Consider the following 25501-nt stretch of genomic DNA (forward strand, 5'->3'; position numbering starts at 1 on the left):
AATCAAAGGTTTTTATTCTGGTCTGTCTCCTTCATTTCAATATGTCAAAACATATCTGAATTCATGGAGCAACAGCCCTTGATTGCAACAGGAGTTAACTTATCAAAGAGCCATTAAAAGTAATTAGCTATCTGTGGTACTCTGGCTTTTATTTTTTTTAAAAGAGACATTTCTGATCACACCACCGAAACAAAACTCACCATTTCCCATAATATGTTTTCAAAGCATGGGCCTCCTTGCTTAAACAGTTCTGTCCAGCTTTTTTCTAAGAATTGTTTCTTTTTGTTGAAGTCATGTGATTTCACCAAGATTTACAAATCGAGGAATCTCCCCCCTCTGGCATTTCATAACGGAGGATTTTAATCTTATGAGGAATGGTTTTTACAAGAGAACAATAGTTATCTATAACAGTCCATTTACAGTCAGTTTCAATATAAATTAATTTTTAATGAATCAATATTAAACATAGTTGTTCGTCTTTATTATCAGTAAATGGCAGTGACCATGTGTAGTCAAATGGCACTATGTTGTATGCATTTAATAGCAGAGACATTACCACTGAACACTGAAAACTGCATTCCCACCATTGTACAATAATGCCAAGTTCAATTAGCAAAATGCTTTTGATAACTAGATAATCAATGAAAGCGTCTCATTACTCGACTGCAAAAACTTCGTACATGCCTAATAATGGCAGATGATTCACAAGTTAAGCACTTACACAAAATGATTAAAGTTTGTTAATACTGATGAATACATCATGTTTGGTTTTTTTTTACACTCACTGCAAATGGATTTGAGTTTTTTTGCATATTTGCTCATTTGGGGAGGGGGAGTCAAACAATCACAGCCAAAAGAAAACAGTGCAAGTTGGAAGAGAGGCAGATCAATCTTTGCAACTTCTGCTTCCAAGTTCATTAAGTTGGTGAGTCATGATTTTTCCAGTTTAAGGGGAGAATCAATATTTGACTTAAACCCGATTCCCTCTCTCTGTGTAGAGATTAGAGCGCTGGGCGAAATTCAGGAAAGGTGTATTCACTGCCCATGCTTTGGATCTGTAACCAGAAAATGAAGGCCAAGAGCTGCATGTTCAATCTTGTCACAAATTGTTCCATATGACATCAAACCTAACAGGCATAGATTCATCTAAAAACCAATGGTAATGATGGCCATATATGACTGAGGATTAGTATCCATTTTCCAAATTTGAAAGCATTCTCTGCAATTCCAATTCTGCTAAACAGTCTTTGAGAAAAAGTCATGTAAAGATCTTTTTACAATTTATAATGGTAGCCATAAATCGATAAATTTAACTCACAATCAATTTAATTATGACTCAAGTGATTGTTTCTGGCATCAAGTGTTGGCAGAAAATTCCCTGGTTTCCCCCAACCTTCATCAATATTTGCAAAATTCAATGACATTTCACGGTTGGGAAAAAAATATCATTTCTTCTGACTTTTTCCCCCGATTTCCCGGTAGTGTGGGAACTCTGTTAATGCACCAGTTGTGTTAAAACAGAGAGATAATCTTATTTGCTTTGACAGTTTTGCATCTATAATTTTGACATCTGCACTGCACAATCATCTTTTCCTCGCATAACGACAATATTTTCAAAAAATACACTTTTCTCCAGCACGACCTTTTCTGTAAGCAGCCAAAAAATATTCCACAAGTTAGACAAATTTTTCAGCAAGGTGCAATGAAATTTAATTTACTGTTATAATCTACATGGAATCATACATTCTAAGTGTGATCTGAGACAAGTGCAATGACAAAATTATGTTCAATTACAACATCTGTTAAGTACACTTTAGACCTTAATTACTTGCTTCATCTCTCAACTTTCTAAGTTCTGTTTTGTTTCCTCTTATTATTAATTTAAAATGGCAATGGCAATCTCTCCCATCATGAGGTGTATTTGAATCAACTACAAAATGTCTAATAAACATAACTGTTGCCATTCCTATATTTCCCCACATAAACCCTTGTGAAACAGCACAAGCTGATCCAATATTTGCGACACCATGAGAAACAGTCTGCTTCCAAGCAAGTCTCAAAGTAATAACTGCTCACTAATGGTATTTGGCAATATTCATGATAATGGAAGACTACTCTGATTTGACTTCCACATTGTTAAGCAGGTGAGTTTTCATTATTTATGTTGTTCAAACAGGCCAAAAGCCACAGAAAATGTCTTTCTAGCTTGGAAGGACTGTTTTTGAGAGGTAGCAGACCCAACATTATTATAATAAGCAGACAACATATTGAAAGAAAGAAGAAAAAAAAAACATGAAGAAAAAACCTTCATAGAGTGCAAAATTAAAAAATTGTTCAAACAAAACCTTATTAGTAACAGTTTAAGTACCAATTAGAAGTCTGCTGCAAAGCAGTGTTATTATCATCCTATTTTCAGTTGACACTACCCTTCTTTGTATGGGGTAGGTGTGGTGTTGTGTGTGCATGCATGAGTGGGTCTCCATCCCACTCTACAGTGAAATAAATGGAATTAATTCAAATTACACAACTGTTTATGCACATTTGCAAATCGCTCCAATCATAACTCAACGTTTGAAGTCTCTATCATAAACTGTGCAAGACTTATATGAAATTACTCATGTCTGCCTGTATTTCCTTCAAAAAGAGATAATTACCCTGAGCCTGAGGACAGCATCTACAGCTAACTTAGCAAACAGCTCCTTGTACTGAGTCAAAATCTTGGAACTTATAGTTGTCCGAGCAATGTTTAGTAGATCTTCTTTGAATTTTTCTGGATCATTCCTGTAAAAAAAAGTCCATTTTAATGGCACACAAGGCTCTCAAAGTTTTTTATCATAGCAAATGATGTTATTTATTCAAGCTTTTTGTCACAGTAGTGACAAGCAAGGCAATATATATCAAAACTTATTATCATAGCAATGACCTGTAAGGTTATGTCAAAAAAATTGTCACTAACCTCTTAATGCTGTGCATCAAACAAGGTAGGTGTTAGTACCATTTTTGTAAGTCTTTGGTATGACTCGGCCGGGGATCGAACCCACTAAAAGAGTCGTGTGCCAATAAATATATGGAACAAATAATTTACAAGCGTCGTTGCGGAATGTGACCAGACAGACCGTTTCTAAAAAACTGGATCAGAGATGATATAAAAAAACAGATTATATCAAGAAAAATTTCATTCAATTCAGTAGAAAAGTGTAATTCTGCTTTAAAACAGAGAAAAATATGTCTTTGATATGATCGTCCATTAGGATGTGATGGCGGCCATAATGGGAGTCCAATAACCATTTTTAATTAGGACCAACTAGAAATCAAAAGTCTTTTTGAAACTCCATATCAATGTGACTTTCAGATCAGTATGACCAGTGATAAGATTTTCAAGATGGCTGACATGGCAACCATACTGCATGTCAAATTGGCACCATTTTCACTTAGGACTAAGTAGACATCATAAGTCTTGCTGAAAACCACATGTGGATATGACTGTCCATGAAGGAGGAGTAGACGCAACAAAATATTCAAAATGTCTACAATGGTGACCAAACTTGGGAGTTACATCAGCACCATATTCATTTATGGTCAAGAAGACATAAAAAGAAGTCTTCTGGTGAAAACCCTATCTTGATGTGATCATCTTTCAAGGACAAATATCAGAGGTCAAATCAGCATCATGTTTAATTTATTACCAACAAAACACAGTCTTCTGGCAAAAATATGTTCCATTCATAAAGGGTTGTAATAAAAAGATCTTCCACATGGCTGCTGTAGTAGCCATATTGGTTGCCCAATAGACACCAATGTCATTTAGGACTAAACAGACATCATAAGAAGTCTTTTAGTGAGAATCCCATGCTGATATGACCATCCATTCAGGAGGAGTGATAACAAGATTTTCAAGATGGTCACTGTAGCAGCCATAATTAATGTCCAAACAGCAATTTTTCATACTGGACCAAACAGACCTTTGAGATGAATGTGGGTATAAATTTTCATGGCAGTCTCCATGCCGTTTTGAGGAAGCAGTGATAAAATACCTGTGCTAACAGATGGAAGGATAAAGGATGACGGGTGATCCCATCCTCTTCTGGTTTATGACAAGTAGATCTAAAAAACATGAGTATACTTTCCTGAAGTGAGCAAACTCCATAAATTCACCCCAATGATCAAAAGACACAAAGAAAGTGGAATTTGCAAGGCCTTCATAAGAAGCATACACTCCAGCAAGTAAAAGTAGTAACCGAAAACTTTAGGCTTTTAGCACAAAACCCAATAACAAAGGGGAAACTACTCTTATTTGACTTCTTTTTAAGCACGCAGACCAAACCAAGATGATTGTGTCACCATTTTCCCCAGGCCTATTATGATCACAAAACATATTTAAGGAAGAAAAAAATGGCAGAAAATATTTTATTTCTAAAAATGTTCTACTAATTATACATGTACCAAAAAAAGTGTTAGAAGTGAAATTAAATTTTAAAAGTTGAGGGTGGGATTTATAGGGTTTTCCTTAGGGTTTTTTTATATGTTCAATATACAAAGCAATTACACAATATCTCCATGGTGAGCAATAACATTTAATTTTTAAAAAATTATAAAGTATGCAGAGTTTGTTTCTAAATAAAATGAAAATAAAAATAAAGTGAAAATTAATGAACAATTAAAGAACCAAATATCTGCAAGTGCTTTGAAAGTCACAGGCTTTCTTGACCACTAGGTCGGCCTAATGAATTGCTGTATGCAAAAATGCATTTTTGTGTAGTTGGGATTCAACATTTTTTCAAAATTGTAGGGTTTTTTAAAATTCAGGTCACCTTCAGTTTAGTTAAGGCTTTTTTTTAGATTTCTAAGGTCAAAATGAAACTTTAGCTTTTTTATGTCTGCTTCTAAATTAGTGCAAATTTAGTCTCTCGTAACAGACTTTACCTGTTGGAGATTTGTCCTCGATTCTTTAACATGACTTCCATCATAAGCATGTACTGCAGATAGTAGATCATCAGTGGCATCAGTACGTTGGGATCAACAATATATCATCATCTGTACTTTTAAGAACACCACTATCATAATATGGTCTTTTGGCATGTGCCTTGAGCCTAGGATTTCTAAACAGGACTTTGCAAATGTGATGTAACACAAATGTCCCTCAAAGCTCTTCTGGTCAGTTTCCAGTCCAATACAAAACATGGATTATGCTTTCCCGATTTGTTTTTGTGAGTTTTAATGGCAGTTTCAACACAGTACTGACTATATCATGCCAAGCAAATGGGAGCAAAAGTACCTTTCCCAAGGACACAATGAAGCAGCCGACCAGGACAGGTATGAAGCCTGTAGCCATTGCATTACAAGTCCAATACTCTATAAACTGAGGTACTGAAGCTTAATTGCTTTCCTGACATGAGAAAAGTCCAAGAATTCACTCCAAAGGTCAAATGACACAAAGAAAAGGCAAGACCAAGTAAGAGGTGTACACTCTAGCAAGTAATAAGTAGTAACTGATGACTATAAACTTGTCACCAATCCCAATAATAAAGAGGAAGCTACTCTCACCTGCCTTCCATTCTAAGCAAAGTACATTACCATTTAGCAACACAGCAGACATATTTCCAACATGTTATAATTGGGAATCTATTTAAAGAAGACCACAAAAAAGGCAGATTCTCTTACTTTTTTTTAGATCTCTTGCAATGATTATACATACACTCCAATTAAGTCTATATAACAGACTTTACCTGATGAGATTTTCTATAATCTTAACAGGATTTAAATGATGAGCATGTACATCAGACAGAAGATCATCAGTGGTATTCAGTACGTTGGGATCCATAATATATCATCATTTGTACATGCAAGTTTACGAACATCACATGGCTATGATAATATGCCTTGTGGTATGTACTTGTAGTTTAGGATTTCTAGGAAGTGCAAATGTGTTGATGGGACACAAATACCCTTCAAGGTACACCTCCCCCTCGATAATTTGCGCACAAGGGGGTCCAAAAACATTGACTGCACTATAAACAATGGCACGAGTTATCACTGGACTTATTAAAAACAAACAATAAAGGGATCGATGTAGATTGTTGTTGTTATAGGGTTTAACGCCATTTTTCAGCACAAGATAGGCTATACATGGCAGCCAGTATTAATGGTGGAGGAAGAACACAAGAAAACCCCGGAAAGAACCACTGACCCACGAGAAACTACAGGCAAGCTTTCTCACATATCCACATTGGCCGAGCCCCAGACTCGAACCAACGCAGACAGAGGTGAGATGGCAGTGATCCGTGACGAAGAGCACTTTAGACCACTCGGGGCCCCGGATTGATGTAGAGGTAAAAGGGGTGGTGAGGGTGGGTTGGCAGGTTATAGTGTTAAATACTCAATTTATAATGATGCTGAGATTAACGGTGAATAAATATCTCTTCATAACGATGTAATTTCCCCCCCCCATAGAGTAACTTACATTTCAGGATAAATTACAGTATATTGAGTCGATCATCGAAAACATTATTTCACATGGTTTCCATTTGCATAACACGTGTACCAATTCACACATTGTGTACGTCACCAATTTTTGTGTTGAATTGGATACATTCTACTTTTTATTATTTTATCCAAAGTAGACGGGGTTTTGGGGTTTTTTTTTTGATTAATACAAAGGAATGACACTCTTTCTGAGAAACAATGTCAATCGAAAGATAAGTAGATAGAGAGATTTGAAACCTTCAAAGTCACTATCATCATCACTGTCTCTGTCACAGTTTTTCTTTATGTCAAAGGCAGCTCTAAGACCCTTAATCCAGCACCCCTCTATGATCTTTGGAGTGATTGCTTTCCAAGCCTGACCACCCACGAATATAGCTTCTTTTAAATTCACACTTTTGAGAAAGGTTGTAACACCTCCTCCCCTGTCCAGCATTGACTGTATTAACAGCCGACGATAATTCTGTTTAAAAGTGCTGATAATTCCTTGATCCAGTGGCTGGATTATAGATGCTGCATTTTTGGGAAGGTATTCTACCTGGATCTTCCATTGCTTGTTACACGTGAATCAGCAGGGTGGGTGGGCTGGGCAATTATCCAATTAAAGTAGAGCTTTCTCCTCTAAGACCTTGGATTGCTGGTGGTTTCTGATGGATGGGACAAATATCTTGCAAAACCACTCTGTAAATATTGTTGCAGTCATCCACGTGTTTCCACGGTTTTTGTATACAAATGGAAGGCTGTCCATGTTCATATGATGGAAACAAAGAGGGGACTTGTATTTGCCAAGACACAACATCTTCACTTGTGTGTACAAGTTTTGTTCAAAACAAGTGTTAATCTCTCTTTGTTCTGCTTGAAGCCCTCCTTTTTGTGTGGGTCATCTCTGCTAGCAAGAGTTTTCTCTGGCATCATTCTGTAGCAAGGACCAGCCTCATCACAGTTGTAAATTTGGTCTTCAGTGTATCGTTCACGGATGATTATCTCTCTGAGCTGGTTTGGCTAATCGCATGTGGCTTCCTGATTCACTGAGAATATCTCTCCCGACAGAGAATTTTGTTTAATTCCATGTTGCTGCTGGAATCTCCAAAGCCATCCATGGCTTGCCCTAAAACAAGATTCAATGTCCATACTTTTTGCCATTTTCTCTGCTTGGGCCTTGAGAACTGTTCCAGAGATGGAACACCTTGTTCACGTTGCTGTGTGAACCACGTGTTAACAGCATCATCTAATTCAGTATCATGTGCAGTCCATGCTTATCTTCATTTGATCCCATCATCTGAATCAACATCATGTAAATAATTCCAAAGTTTCTGCTCATCCTTAAGCCATCCTCTAAATGTCGACTTGTCAATTTATAGTTCATTGCAAACCTTGGATCTGGCTTCACCATTATGAACCCTATCTATGATGCACAGCTTCTCCGTCACTGAGTATATCTCTCACGTGATTCCTTTAATCTCCATGGTCATAATTACAAACGATTAAGATATATTGCCGATTAGTATATACTGTAATGATGTTAAGTACATAAAAATATGATACCATTTTCGATTAAAATGAATTTTGAGAATGGTAGTGACCACAAGAACTTATGCTTGGATTTGAATTTTTTTCATCGTACCTCCTTTGCTTGTTTTGATACAAAAGAAATTCAAAGTGATAAAACAACACAGGTCTCTTTTGATTTTTTTAATGCAACAAACACTTCCTATTTGAAGAAAAATGCTAGAAATAAGTTTTCCATGTGATTGCTATTAAAGTAACATTGTCGCTATGAGTGCCACAGCAAACAAAATTCTGATTCAGCATGTCCAAAACAAAAATTCCTCCCAAGTCTTAACCAAGATTGGTTCAGCCATTCCAGAGAAGTTGAAAGAGATAACATTTTGAAAGAGAACATATAAACAAACAATTCTACTAATTTTCATCAAAACTGGCTCAGCCACTTGACGAAAAAAAAAAAAAAAAAAACATTTTCCATATGATTAAGGAAGACCGCCAGATAACACAGTATGTGCTAAGAATCTTGACCAGGTTGAAATAAAATTGACTGGGCTGTTCTGGAGAAAAAGTCAAAAAGTGATTTTCTATTTTGGTCTACTATGCGAGTCAGCTACTAGAGTCACTACTAAATATTTTTAATAGAGCATGTCCTAAGGAATATCTCCCAAAGTCTGACCTTTATTGACCCCACAGCTTTGTTAGAAGTTGAATAGTAATACTGACAGATAATGCATGTGAGACAAGGGGAGATAAAAATAAAGGTCCCGTACCTATTACTTACCCATTATCCCTGGCAAATTCTGTTAAAGCTCGCCTGGCCTCGTCAGTAGCTTTTCTCCAACCAGCAATGATTGTCTGTGGATGAAGTCGCTGGCTGATCAGCTTTTCTGATTCCTGGAAGGATTAATTGATATATATCTAGCCTGATATGCAGTAAACTGAATGCAATTACAGTTTAATCTCAATACAGACATAACACACACAGAGGACACAGAAAACCAGCTGAAGAGGTCATAGTTCAAGTGAATGAGGATCGAATATAATTATAAATTCTATGCTGGGTCTCAAAAAAGAAGTCTGAGCAGTCCAGGGTATCTATACCAACCATGTACAGTGATCCAGAGTGCTAAAGCCAATTCTGGTGAGCCAAACATATTGAGTAATAAAGAATTTTAAAACCAATCACGCTGTGTAATCCAGTGTGCTCAAACCAATCAGGTCAAGTGATCAGGGTGTTCAAGCCAATCATGAGTGATCCAGGGTGTTCAAGCCCACCATGAGTGATCCAGGGTGTTCAAGCCCATCATGAGTGATCCAGGATGTTCAAGCCAATCATGAGTGATCCAGGGTGTTCAAGCCCATCGCAGACCTGCCAACCCTGAAAAGACCTTCTCAGTAAGGCAGTTTATTTATTTCCATAAGGTTGACCAGTTTCAGTAAGGTATTACAGAATATCATAAACTGCAATTGTAAAGCAGGGAAATGAATTTAAAAGTTCAGTATTCAAAAAATGCAATGACAGGAAACATTATGTTCAACTGAAAAGTACAGTTGCACAAACTTCAGTTAAAAACCCTATGCAGCTCAATGACGTGTTGCTACCTCTCAACCTGACATAATTCTTGGAAAGTTACTCACGAAAATCTGAATATTCCTTTTTATTCTGTGCTGATTATTAACACTTTTTCAGAGGTTTATTTACCCTTTTGTCTTCAACATCCATTTCTTGCTGGATGCAATTTTAAAATATTCTATAATCAAACAGTTTGATCGAACAGATACTTTGCATGAAAAAATACGTGCAGCTTAAAGCATCTGTGGTATTGCTGTAACGTTAGCCTGGTTCTCTGACTAATTCCACTATTTCTAATATGAAACCCAGATCCAAATCAAATAGTGTTGAACCAATTATCTGTTTTTTTCTGCAACAATCATTTTCCATAGTTTTTGCTTTTATTGCACAAAGTCTGTACTGTAAGGGTCATTTTCATTAAAGACTTATGGCAAAATCATAAGGGTTGGCAGGTCTGCTATCATGCCAAGCAAGGTGTTCATGAAAATCATGTTTAGTGAACCAGGGTGTTCAAGTCAATCATTCTCAGCAACCTTGATATGTATGAGCCAATCACATTTGATTAAACTAAGTACAACATCCATTCAACAAGATTCTACCGCAGTCTTACCAAAACATCTATAAACTATGAACAACATCCATAAACTAAGTGCTACATTTGTTTGATCCAGTTTGGAGCTTGTTACTCCCCCCTCTCAGAGATGTTTTATTTTATTATTTGACTACACAGCAACACATAAGTTATTTAGTTCCAAGGTGATCTGGGTCAAATGCCTTGCTCATGGGCACATCATGACAGTCAACATGGGCTGATCTGACAATAGAACTGGAACCAGCATACTGTCTGGCACACTAACACTGCACAAGTAGAGCCACATCTCCAACCCTGTTGGGGATGTCCACAGAAATGTCAATTAAATGAACACTGAATAGCAAAATTTTGTGAAAAAGAAAATCCAAGCAAATAAACATTACAAAGTCATAAAACTGAATGGTTGGTAGTATTTTACAATCATGTAAGCTCACTTACCCGAAGCAATTCACAAGCCAGAACCACAACTGATGTTGTCCCATCTCCAACTTCATCATCTTGGACTTTAGAAATATCTGAAAGGAGGATCAGATTTTAATATTTTTCCTCATTATCACATGAATTCAAAGCTCCACTAAAATGACTTTGGCTGTAATAATATAAATAAAGTAACTTAATCACACAAGCATGTCCAATCTCTCCCTGACTTTGTAGCACTGTAACACACCTAGGTAAAAAGTGAGGTCATACTGATATTTCATAAATGTCATTAAAACCTGCAATGTTAGTGCTGATATTACACAAATGCCGTAATCAGATTAAAGTTTTGTACAAGTACCTAAAAAGTAGGTCACAGAAACATTTCTAAATGACGGTGTCATACATACCAGACTATACATAACACAACAAAGAACATTACCCAAGAAAATGACCTCAGTCTAGAGATCCAAGTCACTGATGCATAGAATGTAGGTAACAGCATCCTACTTTTTATGATGGTGTTGTACTCAACAAAATGGATACATAGGTGAAGCAAAACGACTGTACACTCAAACTATATAGGAAAGTAAGGCATAAGAAGTCAACTGAATAAAGGAGGTAAAAAATTGTCTTCACAACAAACAGAAAAGGCTAGGAAAATTTCCTACCAAAGCCTAGTTTTGTCATATGAATATAACCAAACCATCCAATGCAACCTTGCAAAATCTTTACCTTGAAACAGTTCTCTATAGAATTGCAAAATAAGAGGAACTTGTGGTCCTGACATATTTCACCTGATTTGCATAACAGCTGACCATTTCACTAATCAGCTTTATAGTAATGTAAGAGCTCAGCCTATATCAGCCATCTCAAAGACTGTTTATATCAGCCATTCACATGCAAGATTACATTATTAATATGCACAGATCCCATACATAACTGAATTTGTGCAAGATCCTGGTTCATATAAGCCTATATTCAAAGCATGACCAAAATCATATACAAAAACCCCACAAATTTGGACAGACGATTAGCTAATCAGTATTATCATATTGGAACCTACTGTATATACTCACAAGTCCAACTTCAAACTGCATAGACCCTGATCTGCCATCATACAAGACAATGTTCTTTTGTTCTACTGATAACCCCTAACAAACAGCGTAGACTTCGATCTGCCATCAGATCAGGGTCTGTGTTGATTGTTTTACTGATTACTCCTAACAATCTGCACTGACCAAGATATGTCAGTGCATTATGCGCTGGCAGAGCTGAGTCTGTCCAGCCCGAAGCTGAACTCATCTTAGTGGTGAGAATAAACAGTAAAAGCCTGTGCTCAAGCTATATCACACAAAACATCCTTCATCAATATTATCATATCAAACACAACATAGAAATGGCACAATTTAATAAATGCTTGAATTTTAATTTCTAAATTGCTTTTGTGATCTGGATCAAGTCCATAATAAAATATTTTATTCTGATTGAAAATTAAGAACTAGTTGAAACTCTGTTTCAGTAATTGCTAAATAAAATACACTTTCCCTCCTGCATAAATAAGGAGAATCTTTTTAGGACTATTCCTAGTTTCTTAAAGCGTTAAGGCAATACAGTTTTAATCTGGACAAATTTTATATCAAGACAATCCAGTTGCTATCTGGACACAATTTACAACTCTTACCAATAAGGACTTTTGCTGCTGGGTTATCTACACTTATGGCTTTCAATATAGTGGCTCCATCATTAGTGACCTGTATGCTATCATTTCTGGAAGACTGCAGAAGAATTTTGTCCTGCAGAAAAAGAAGTACAAACAAAAGTGATCCATGAACAAGTTTTATCACAAGGACACATTTTTTACAATTTGTTATCTTCCTCTTATGAATTTTTTATGTGCTATAATCACTGTATTAAAGTAATTGATGATGTTTGCAAATGACTTCAATAATGAAAAAGAATGCACATTGAAAATCTATCAAAGACATTGGTAAAATAAACAACTTTATCTGATCACTCAATGAGGATGAAATTTTGGGCTTGCACCAGATGACATCAGATGGTGATATTTATAGGAATCAACGTATTATGGGATATTCAGAATTGGCTCATTCTTAGCCACTATTTTTATACTAGTATGTCCCTATAATAAAATTCATGAATTTATATTTTAAAAAAAGGGATATAAAATGTAAAGCATTATGGATTTTCATGGATTTAATGACATGAAGGTGGACAAAATATAAGCTCTCAACATATTCCTCTCAATAATATAAATATATTTTCTAATGGTTTTTTCTCTTTTTTTCTATCTATCCTGTTTGGCTTCTTTATTTTTGATCTCACTGACAAGAAGTCACACAATCAGAAAGATCAAACTGGCATTTTGGAAATCAAAACTGTATGAATGTCTTGTCAATATGAAGTTGCATACCCAGGGTTCATACTGAACTATGAATGATAAATTCAAAGACTTTTCCCAAACTTTCAAAGACCACAAACTGAGATTTCCAAGACCTATTTTTGCTAACATTGTGTATACAGGTTGTACGAGAAAACAACGAATGCCAAATACTACAATACTGTTTACTGATTGAAGTCAAACTATAATTACTTTCCTAAAATAGCATTATAATGATCTGGAAAATAGGTTAACATTTGTTATTTTTTCAGAAATATGTAACATACGTGTCAGATTTAATACAAAATAAATAGTTCTCTTAACAGACATCAGCACTGCTTTAAATGCATTATTATATTTGCTTTTTTTTCTGGTGCGACTTGTTCTGCAGATTTTTTATTTTATTGGTGCTTATATCCTAGAAACGAAACAAAATTATCATTGCAAGAATTTTAATGAATCTAAATGAAAACAAATAACTTCATGATGTATGAAAGTAATTTTTAATTCGGTTTTACTTACTAGTAAGAAACGCTATTTAGACACAAATTACCATTTAAAAAATGGCTTCTGAAAAAGTGAAATAAAATATAGGGGTACAAACAAATGGGGATGTATAGTCAGACTATAGATAGACAAATCAATTAAGGCAATGTGATTTTTTTTTAAAATTTTTTTTATACCACTGGGGAAAAAGGTCGACGGTTGGCAATGAGAAACGGGGACATTCCGTCAGCTGGAAACACATTTTTTCATTCTTTTTTTTTATTTGCCTAATCAAATGACTTGACTTCCTACAGTTAAAACTTCACAGCACACGTTAACGCCATTTTTTTAATACTCGCAATTCAAGAACAACAACTCTTGCTTAACTCTACTATAGTGTACGCATGTGCACTTTGAAACTGTTTATCCGTGAATTGAATTTATTACAATGGATGTTTCTATATTAAACCAAGGAACATTATTATGTAGAAAAACAGTTTCGAAAATGATTTTTGTCCCTCAAACGTGTTAAATAAACCGACGGTATAAGAAATTTAAACGGGCCCTCTTTTGCCATATCTCCCAAATCATCAAACTAAACAATATCTTATTTTATACCCAAAGAGTAATGAGTTACCATTATTTTTCCCAAAACTACCAATAGCTTATACTTCTGCATCTTTGTTCCACTAAATGAACAGTATGTAGTTACTAATTTGCAATTACCTTTGGCGTGACTTGTAAGGGCTCCTTCTCCCAATGAAGCCAAGTTGATCGTCTTTTTACACAATGTACAAAACGCCTTTCGTTTACATCATTTATCCTTTTGCAGCCATTCCTTGTATTTCTCTTGTTCAAGCCAGATATCGTTGAAAGAGCAAAGACCTGGCATTTTTAAACACTGAAGATGTAAATCGACTGAACAAATTTTGAATGCTCGAGCATAATACTTTCGCGCACTTTCTACGTAGAGTGAATGAGCTAAACAGTACCAGGTGTATACCACAAGTTTTCTTCCACTAAGCTAAAACTTTGGGTAACAAATGTGCAATTTTCTGGTTATTGTCTGGAGTGCAAAAGACTGATGCAAGCTTCTGCCCCGTCTACAGGGCTCAAAACTGACACTTGCATACTCAATTTTTTTTAATTCAAATCCCCGCCTAGCCATAAAAATGAAAGATTTTCCTATGCACCTACCATTCCTTTAGGTCCCAATGTACTCTTTACCAGATCACCTATTGCTATGGCCCCAACAAAGGATGACTGAAAAAAATAACACAATTATTTTAATATCATCGGTTAACTGATATTTTCTTCCAATTTCTTGGTTACAAAATATATTTCACAGGGTCTGAAAATTATGATTGTCCAAGCCTGTCAAACCTTAATATTTTTTTATTTGTTCCTACAAATTGAAGAAAATGTGCTTTTTCATTGTTAAATCATGAGACAAAAATCATAAATGTGCACAAATTATGCGAAAATTTATAATGCAAGGCTGGCATTATCAGCAAATTTTAGCACGCAAGCCACTGATAACTAACCAGTCCAAGCTTTTGAGCTTCGTCAAACATTTGTTTTCGACTACAGCTAAAACTCAGCATCAACAGTAACAAGTTACCATATGTTCTAGATGCTCAAAGTCTGTTTTAGTATAGATTTACTGGCAGAAGGTAAGAATCATCCATGTATAAGGAATTTGTCTGCTACAAGATTTGTTACACTGCAGTAATTCAAATGTCCCAGGTCTGAAAAGATTGAAATTATGATAAAAATAAATGTATTTGAATTTTCCAGGATTGCTGCAAAAAGGTTTGGAAATGTGTTAATTATGATGACAATAAGCAATTTATGTTTTGTTCAGCAAGGAAGGCATACCCAGAGTCAGCCGATCATTCAAATGCCTTCATGTCAAATTTTATAACTGACTCATTGATAGCAAGTGCAACAAGCAAAGAGCATATTACTTGCACCAGAAAGGCTACTGCCAAATTTCCTAAGTCTTTACAAGATGAGTGCACAATCAGTTCCTCAGATTGTTGGCAGAACCAGACTGATGTGACCACTGCCTCCAGAATGCTTTCTTCTGAGAAGGCACAGCACTCAACACACTCTTCGAGGGTAAAGGCAAAGTTCATCTGATGAACAATCTGTCAAGTAGTCGGATTTGTCTCCGATCCTTCCCACCTCATTTTTCATATTTTAACAACAAAAATGTCAAATTATCTAAAATGGGGTGGGAAAGGTCAGAGGTAACACAGATTATCTGCCAACTGAATTGCTACTTGTGTGGCTAATGACTGCATATAAAATGACTTCATGGATATTTTGTTTTCACTGAACAAGCTTTGAATACTAAATGTTATCTTAACTTTTCAGGCCCTGCACATACAATTACTCCAACCTTTCATGATCAATTACAGAAAAATTCACGCCTAATTTTTCAAAAGCAATGAAAGTTTAGACAAAGCAACACTGAACACTGGAAGCTCTGTGCGCTTGCCAATACATTATGAACTTCCTTAAGTGCATGACTGGGGTCAATACGATAGCAGACTTTCCCTCCCTCTCTCTTTCACTCACCCATACATTTACTTTTACAAAAATAGTGAAAAGAATAGTATACAACTTTCACTTTTGAATCATAATCATTAATATTGAAAGTTAAATCATCTGCCAGTAAACACATAAATGGACACACGATTGAGACAGCTGTTCCTTTCCAGCCTCTCAGGAGATACAAAAAAAAAAATGGCCATCAGAATAACTGCAGATTTCTCACAACTAACCATACATACACCTCACCCTCAATAACTCTTGCACAATGGGGTCCACAAGCATAGACAGCTCTATAAGCGAGGGTGTGAGTTACCGAGGGACCTCCAAAACTTGAAAATATCTGCGTATACATCGAGAAATCCTCGGGGAGGGGGCTGTTTAATGACTGAATTTTCATTTTACAATCATGTCAATAATACTTGTTAATAAAATGCTTTTTGTAATGAAGTTGTTCGTTATTCTCTTATAAATAACATTAATTTTCAAAATGTCCAATATGTGAAAGATCGTTTCAGCTGGTTTCAACAACCATCACATGTATGCAAAAACATGTGTGCATTACGTTACTGCTTTTTGTTTTGTCGATTAGCCTGGTTCGTGGAATGGTATTAAATAGTATACTACAAGTTGGGAGTCACAGCAGCTGCGAACTAAGCTAACTGTTGAAACACCACCAAACAAGATTTCTTTTTTTTCCTCAAACTAACAGCAATTATTTTGTGAGACAAACACACTGATGAAACTCAATTTTTTAACTGTTCAATTAGTAAAATACTGATGTCATGATTGCACTGAAAGTAATAGTGAAACTTCTTATCATCCTTGCGGCTATCTCTAAGTGCCAGTTCAGGAATTCTCTGAAAATTGCTTGCCCACAATGGTCCGTATGTGATACCAAGCTCTTTATTTTACAAAGTATTCATTTCGCTTGGTTGTCTTGTTTTGATCAGTTATGAAGGAGTCGGTTAATTTAAGGTAGGTTATGTTATATGCACAATAACATTTATAGCAGTGTGCGATTGATCAACTGAAGTGAGTTTACCTGACATACTACCAAGACCGACAGATTTTTAGTATGTAGAATTTGCTTGCCTTTTAACTTTTTTTTAAATTCCACCTTTCTGATTCAAAAGACATAATTAACATGATAAAACAAAGGAACCAGCTTTTAATTCAGTGCAACAATGCCACAAATACTTTGCAAGTCAATTATCAAAACAAGGTAGTAATTAGGTTCTCAGAGAAACGTTTGGACATAGAGTGACACATTTTATGTTTAAATACACATTGCATTTATGACTGATAACACTCAAGTGGAACTAAAAGATAGAATTAAAACACAAATTTCACTTAATAAAAATTATTTAACTGGCATTTAAATATTAATGTACTGCATACACTAGGTGCAAGTTACATTTTCATCAAAATTTCCTTGAATATCTTTAATTACGGTGTACTAAGAATGTCGTTTGGAAAGAAAATGTAATAAATTATATGACTTCTTATTTGAAGTTGATAATTTTAAAATGCTGATTAAAAGTACCAGGTCATATATACCGTTTTTGATCATAAAACAAGCGATATATCAATGTTTCAGTTACCTTTGATCGCGATTTTTTTCTCCAGTATAATTTTTTTGTTGTATTTTCTGGTTTTTAAAAATGGGATCCACACCTGACCCCGCACTGTAAGCAGGTCTGCAAGTTTTTAAGGTGCAAGTTATGGAGGGAGTGGTGTATTATGAACATGACATTAACACAAATTGTAAATTTCATGTCCCATAACCTTCACCTTGATATATAAACTGCAGAATCAAGAGTGAACTACCTTTCCTCAAATGTTTGCAACTATGAAGTTGACAAAAATAAGATGAAGGAAACTAGAAAATGTGGATCTGTCATAGAGAATCCCAAAGAGAATGTCCAGCTCCGATGTCCAAGCATAGACTAATTACTTGACTAAAATGCTTTTTATCAAAATACCACGAGCAGTTCCATAGTAGGAATCATCTGACCCCTAAGTTGTCATATCCAGCGGTTGCATTCCGAGTTTATGGAGTCAATGCTGATGGTTGATATTGTTCCAGAGTAACAAAGCACATTATTTCCTAGAGTAGTAAAATATTTATGCCATAAAATGATGTGTATCATTGCATTAAAGGTACAGATGCATCAACATATCGATGAATCGTTTCATCTCTACTGGCTGCCATGTATAGCCTATCACTTATTTTCGACTGCAAGAACAAACTTAAAGATCTAATAATGTTTCCTACCTGAAATATTCTCAGCATGTTTTTTTATTTTTTAATGTTTTTTTTTCCTAATTTCATGGTGTTTGTTTTTGTAATAATATTATTATATGTTTTGTTTTTCTTATAGGTGTCTAATGTTGTAAAGCACTTAGAGCTTCTAAAGATTAGGCACAATACAAAGTCCTCATTATTATTATCCTGCACTGAGAAATGGCATTAAACCTCAAAACAACAATGATCAATATGAGAAGTTTCCTGACATGTTTTCCATCACATTTGATTAAATTCTATTCAGTGGTTTCTGAAAAGGCATTTGTTTTCAAATCTTTTCTAACAACTGTGGCCCCACCTGATGACAATTTTCAAAACTCTGTATACCAAGACATTTCCTATAAGTTTGGACAAATACTATTCAGTAGTTCAGCAATAGTTATTTAAACATTTTTCTATTTCTGGTAATGACAGGCAAATGACGCTGGACATTATTTATATAAATACGAATAGTCTTCAAACCCAGGACGTATATACCAAGGTTGACTGATGTGATACTTGGATTTTTAACGTAGCTTTAACAATTTTTCAGTCATATCGCTACGATGTCTGCAGTGGGACAGTTTATAGTGATGTTTAGCACTGGGCATCATGCCACAGACATATAGCATGATGTCCCACCCAGTCACATTATCTTGACACCAGACCAACCAGTCCTAACACTAATCTCTTAATGCTGAGTGCCAAGCGAGGCAGCTGTTAGTACCATTTTTGCAAGTCTTTGGTATGACTCTGCCAGGGATCGAACCCACGACCTCCCGCATCCGAGGCGGACGCACTAACCACTAGGCCACCGGAGCAGTACCACAACATCGCCATCACTTGACTGTGGACAATGTGGTACCCATATGACATGTCCTTTCTGACTTGTTGCAGTACATTTTGTTTGCATATTCTATGCGACGAAGAGCACTGCTTTCTAGAACATATGCCATTTTTGCAGCATTTCCTTCATTAAAATCCCATACTCCACATTCACCATAGAATTCACGTTTTTTTATGAGAATTGGGCCGTCTTATGTTTCTAGCATTGTCGACAAGCAGATATCAGTTAGTTCTGTTGCCAGATGGAACGTCAGTTCGGACAGTATCTTTTGAACCAAGAGACCGCACACTTTATCGACCAAAACCCATTTTCCAGCTTGTAAGGGTTTATCAATATTTGGTAGCAGAGAGGACAGGATCTTTAATTCTGGACAGGAGTCTGAAATTTTCTTATCTGCATCTGTTTCAGAAAGCTTATTAGATTCACTGTTGTAAAGTGACCATCTACCACTGTAACTGTCACGGAAACTATCTGGTCGTCTAGTTTCTGTTCTGGTATCACTGTTTATGTATGTTTCATTGATACGATTGTCACCCGACGTATGTAAGATGTTGGTGTTCCTAATTTATTCTAGTTTCTCTGGGAAGTTTACATTTTTGGCCTTGTCTAAGTTTAACACATTTCTGATGTCATCCGTTAATGCAGATGCAACTTTTTGGATCTGATCTGTTACAGATTAGCTTTCATAAGGCCAAATATAATACTTCATCCTGCATCGAGAAAGTGTCATGGTGTCGGATGTGTTATTGTTGTTACATGTGCTCTATCTTTGGTTGAGATGCTCAGAATGTAGTCGAATGTTGTTTGAAGGTGCTTTTTGGGGTACAGGTTAGGTTGTGATGCAAAGTACTGACACAAAACGTTGTTTTGTCTCATGCAGCCCTTTCTGCTCCGTAGTATTGCAATGTGGTCTTTTACACTGCACTGAGTAAAGGTAGATTTTGTCAACACTTTGAGACATTCGTCCGCAGAGCTATTCATAGATGGACAGAACAAGTTATTGGCTTGCCTATCACAACATCATCGTAAATATGGAAAAGAAGTCGCCATCATCCCAACAAGATATTTGTACGAGTCTTTGGTATGACTCGGCCTGGGATCAAACCCATGACCTCCCACATCTGAGGCAGCTCTAACCACTACGCCGCCGGAGGGGTCAAATAATAAGGTTGATTGAAATAGGCCTGATAGGTTTAGAGAAGTAGAATCACAGATGACAGAAGGACTTTAATATTTTAGTAATGGTGACCATATTTGAAGACACAATTGTTATGTTTGTATTCACTTCAAAGGTCTTCAAGCCAAGATGATTTTCTTCAAATACAATCAAATTCAGTTAGATGAAGATGTTTCAAGTTTTTACCAGCTTCAGTAATGAAAGCCATATCAGAATGGCATCATTTGTACAATGTCAAATCCTGTAAAGACAGATGTTTTGTGCCATACTTGGTCAATACTGGTCCAGTAGTTCCATATAGAAGAGTAATGCAGCAAGGAAAACTGCACTGTCAATTCCAATGAACTTAATTTGGGACCTTACAGCACTAAAATGGACTTGTGTATCCACATGGATAAACTACATATTAAAGTTGTAAGGAAAAAGACCCAGCAGGTTTGTGGATCGAAAAATGTACAAGCGATCAGCACTTTCGCTATATCACACAGACACACCTTTGTTCAACAGGTGGGGGCTTGGGGAGATAAAAGACCTTACCAGACGAGCTGTCTCTGCCTTTTCCTCCTCTGCACCTCTACTGAAAATCTGGACTGGATTTAGTGAAACCTGAAATATAAACATAATAAGATAGAGATGTTTTAACATAAAGCAAAGCAATGCAATTTGTTGATATGTTAGAGCGATCTACATACTATCATGGCATTCTATAAAAAATGACATTATTAGTTACCAGTGTTCTCCTCAGGAACTTTTACCTTCCAGGTCTGAAATTCTATGCTATCATTTCAACCTGTGATGCTTAGCACCCACTGATATGCAATGAACCAGTGACAATATGCTTTACTTTTTCGAAAATTTATTTATGGAATAATTTGTTAAATATGTATGCTGTGACCTAATTCAAAACCATATCACTCAAATGATACATGTGCTTACTTCCTGACAGGAATGTTCTTTTGGCAATCCTGGATAATTAATCACTTAATCAGCAACTATCTTTTGTACCTGCCATGACCCAGTATGTGATATAATGATATTGGTTTTTTCATCTTTCACTAACAGTCACCTGATCAGCCAGAGTATATATATATTTTTTATTTGGATACATGTATATATACACATATCCAAATTAAATAATCTATCCCAATTAAAAGCAAGTTGGGGTCCTGACATTACCTGTTTTAGTTTCACATGTTGAAAGTTCTTCTTGTAAGTTGTGAATAAACACAGATGGTTTAAGATTGCTTTTGTCTCAACATTGTAGAAAATATACCTGGAATAATGCAACATCTTGACCTTTGAAATTTCCTTTAATACAGGGAACCCTTTAAATAACTTCATTTGAAATAACATGGTACTCTGTAATACATACATACAGTCATACAGGTCATGTGTGCATTCAACAACAATTATTTCACTAATGGGTAGGCCTACGATTTTTTTAAAAACTTAATTGTACATATCTTTAAATGGCAAATATTCACTTTAATGCGATCCTCATACATCCATATTCATTTAGAATGGCATTATTTACACACACGTCATGTTGTGATACATGTCACAATGACACTTGTTGATATAGTGTGCCAATTAGACTCGATATGCACTTTTCTTCATCTAATTTAGTTCATGGCCACCACTGTAAAAGTCCATAGTGATCAATAATTTTCATCTGAAACTTCCTTGATGACAGTCCAGGTGCAGATCATTCAATAATCAGGATCTTACAGACTTCAGTTAAACAAAATCAGTATTAAATTCAAGAACAATTTATATTTAATTTAATGAGGAAATGTGTATACATGACTGTATGACGTTTACCATTAAAGGTGTAATTTACAAATCAAATTTGTCTGTAAGGGATGAAAATAACGAAGCCAAATTGGCTTGATATATAGATAGAAAAAATGTGATACGAGTTAACATTGCAACATTATAATTTATATTTATTTCATTTATGTACTCACACATACAAAATTCCAATAATACTCATAGATTTACAAAAAATGTATGTCGCACATACATAATTAAATCAAGAAACTCATGTCCTTAAAAAAATAATGCCAGTGCCTCTGTAACAGAAAATCAGTCAGTTGCTGGAGCATATACGTGTCCACAAGCTCTTAAAAGCTTTTCTGTATTCACTGTCCCATTTTTATATTGATCCTAGTATAGAAATATCCTCTTCTGTTTTTTAACGCATTTTCTTCTCTGTCATTTCCTAAGTTTTTTTCAGACACCATTTTCACATGGATAGTCATGTATGCAAACAGATGCAAGAGCACATAATGTAAGAAATTTGTCAGCCAGTGAGATTATTTACAAAATGATAATTATGATAATTATCATTGCTGACAAGCGTTACTTTGGATTTCGGTTGATTGCAGGTGTTTCATTTTTCATGTCTGCTGATCTGGTTAATCTAAAAATCTAAGAATATTTGGATCTTTATGCAGCTCAACATTCCATGTTACTCCTTAAAATCAATAGTATTTAGAAATAGAAAGATGCAGAAGAAAATTACTGCTGATGATTCAAGCTGGTATGACTAAAAAAAGCAATGGAAAATGGAATGCAATGGAATTATTTTATTAATTTTAAATTTAAAAAATCATCAGCTGCATACATGTTTGCATTGCAAATTAGAAAATGGAATTAATTTCCAAAACTGATGCTAATAACTGTACGAAACGTGCATTTGAATACTGGTTAAAACACATAAAGCGATCATAAAGTATTGTTAAAATCAGTTGGTAGAATTTTTCTCCACTGGAAAATGCAAAATAAATATATTCAAATGATATTCTTAAAGAAGTATCTCATATTGTATGTTGGAGCTAGATCATAAGATAGTTCCAGCGCATTTGCCGATTTCCACTGTACATCAGGCCGGTCACTGTCATATGAAATAAAATTATGTCATTATTGAAAGCGAGTTTGGGTCATGTTTTCTTTGGGTACATTTCGGTTTGGGCATGTTTTGACTTTGTTACATTTCGGTTTGGGTACGCTTTGACTTGGTTACGTTTCAGTTTGGGTACATCTTGGCTTGGTTATGTTTCGATTTGTTACCTTATGACTGTAAACCTAAATAAGTACAACCCTCTACTAGTCCTACCTGTAAGACCTGACACTGATATTTATGTTTTGGGTGTCAGGATCTTACAGCCTAACTAACGGCACTGTGTAGTGTGTTTTGATGTCGACTGACATCGTTACGAAAGTAAAATTTTCAGGAGTATTTCACACAACTGACAACTAAAATAACAATGCTTTTCTACAAAGTAAAGTTAAAATGTTTTAGTCAGACTTTACTTACTATGATGCCTCTCCTCTAATAAATTCAAATTATCACAAAAGAAATGGACCCGAATTCAAGTTTCTTTGGCCAACATTTCAGTTGGCTGGAAAGCGATGAAAGCCGAAATCGGATGAAGTTGATTTATTATTTTTTAATGAAACAAATAAAAAATATATTATGCCTATTGGAACTGTAAGCAACAGTTTGTTTCGTTCATGAAACAGATCCCAAACATGAACTTACTTTGGCATACCTCGACTACCGTTGCATTGCAACAAATTCAAATGTCAACGGAACATGAAAATGCATCCAGGGATCGTCCTGGGCTTCGCCAATGTCGCAAATTGCGATTTTTTTTCCTTATTGGCGACAAAAATATCCCATCTGGCGATTTTTTTGGCGACATACTTTTTGGTTATTTAATTTGTACATACAATCATGGATTTGGACTGAATAAATTTAAAGCCAGAACGAAAGGAAGCCATAAACTTGACTAAGCAATGCATTGGAATCAATCTGTTACACAAACGATCCTTTGTTCTTATTGACAACCCTATCTTTACAGTGCATTGTTACATCATAATCTGCTTATGCTGACATCTGGGCTGAGTACTGTATGCTGCGATACAGTCAATCATGCTACCGCACTATACCTACAACTGACCCACTTCTGAAGACGTGAATAGAACAGATACAATTAATTGTATGGCTAATCCTTCTGTTTTTTTTTTTTATACATATACCAATACAATAGTTTTGCTGAACCTTCATAGAAAACTGATAACCTTTGAAGTACCGACTACTGTGTATAAATACAAAGCAAATGGAAAAAATCTCAATCACAATTACATCTGTCGCCAGTGCAGCATTTTACTCATTGATCTTTTCCTTTTGCCATCAGTCCCGTGTTACGGCTGCAGAGACTTAAACTCCGCAACAAGAAATAGCGAAAAAAAAAAGAAAAAAAAAACAGTTTTGCATAATTAATAATAATTATTTATTTCTCAAAATACAGGAGTGAAAGAATCCCTAAATTGGGTGTGAATTTACGCTTATATATACGGTCCAATATTGCCAGGTGTTGACTCGTGTTAAGTTTCATTCGTGGGAATGGAGATCCTATTTTTCTTGTCGAGAAAATTTATACAACATTCAGTGATCATTCTTGGTATTTAGGAAGCAATTCGCTACAAGCTCTGTGAAGCTAGCCATAAAAGGGGGGGGGGGGCTGCTGAGAGACTACTGGTGTCACCTGTCAGCACTGAGGACTGTGAACGTGGATTCAGTAAGATGAACCTCATAAAAACTGACATCAGAAATAAGCTCTGCATCTCATCTCTCGAGAATTTAATGAGAATCAGCATGTACAGATGTGAAAAATTAGACTTTGAAACTGCATTCAACAAGTGGGCAGCCCTAAAATCGCGACGGATCTTCATGTAACACTTTGTAACATTTTGTTAATGCTTGTTGTATTTAAAGTATTAACCAATCCATCTTTTGTAATTTTCATTGTCTGTTACATTAATAGACTAAATTAACACTTGGAAAAATGTACACTACTTTTTTTGGCGACACTTTTTGAAAATTGGCGACAAAATATTGAGGTTGGCGATTATTTTGGCGACAGCTTTTTAAAAGCCAGGACCATCCCTGGCATCCATTTGCTAGTGTCATATTTTCATTCCACCGGGATAAAGACAGCACAGTAAGTATATTAATTACACATAAATTAGTGGAAAAATGTCGATATAGGCTGCCAAGTGTGTAAGATGTTCCTAAAACTTTGATTACTCACTCCGATGTCAACGACACTGGAACACACTATATAAGGCCGTTATTTGGATAGTAAGACATAGCACCTAAACAAAATCAAAA

The 25501-nt window shown here is 35.5% G+C and overlaps 1 protein-coding gene across 1 annotated transcript in view; it reads right to left on the minus strand.

Moving 5' to 3' along the window:
* LOC149773057 (T-complex protein 1 subunit beta-like) overlaps positions 1–25501 on the minus strand; it is a 64327-nt gene that overhangs the window by 38359 nt on the left and 467 nt on the right. The window contains exons 2-7 of the mRNA XM_089946926.1: positions 20860–20928; positions 14653–14718; positions 12253–12364; positions 10590–10666; positions 8768–8880; positions 2655–2781 (exon numbers count right to left, since the gene is read on the minus strand). Of these exons, the coding sequence (XP_089803052.1) occupies positions 2655–2781; positions 8768–8880; positions 10590–10666; positions 12253–12364; positions 14653–14718; positions 20860–20928 (564 nt within the window). The remainder of the gene's footprint in view (positions 1–2654; positions 2782–8767; positions 8881–10589; positions 10667–12252; positions 12365–14652; positions 14719–20859; positions 20929–25501) is intronic.

This window comes from Sinohyriopsis cumingii, unplaced genomic scaffold, assembly GCF_028554795.1.
Source record: "Sinohyriopsis cumingii isolate HCF-2022 unplaced genomic scaffold, ASM2855479v2 utg000913l, whole genome shotgun sequence".
In the NCBI taxonomy this organism is placed as follows: Eukaryota; Metazoa; Mollusca; class Bivalvia; order Unionida; family Unionidae; genus Sinohyriopsis; species Sinohyriopsis cumingii.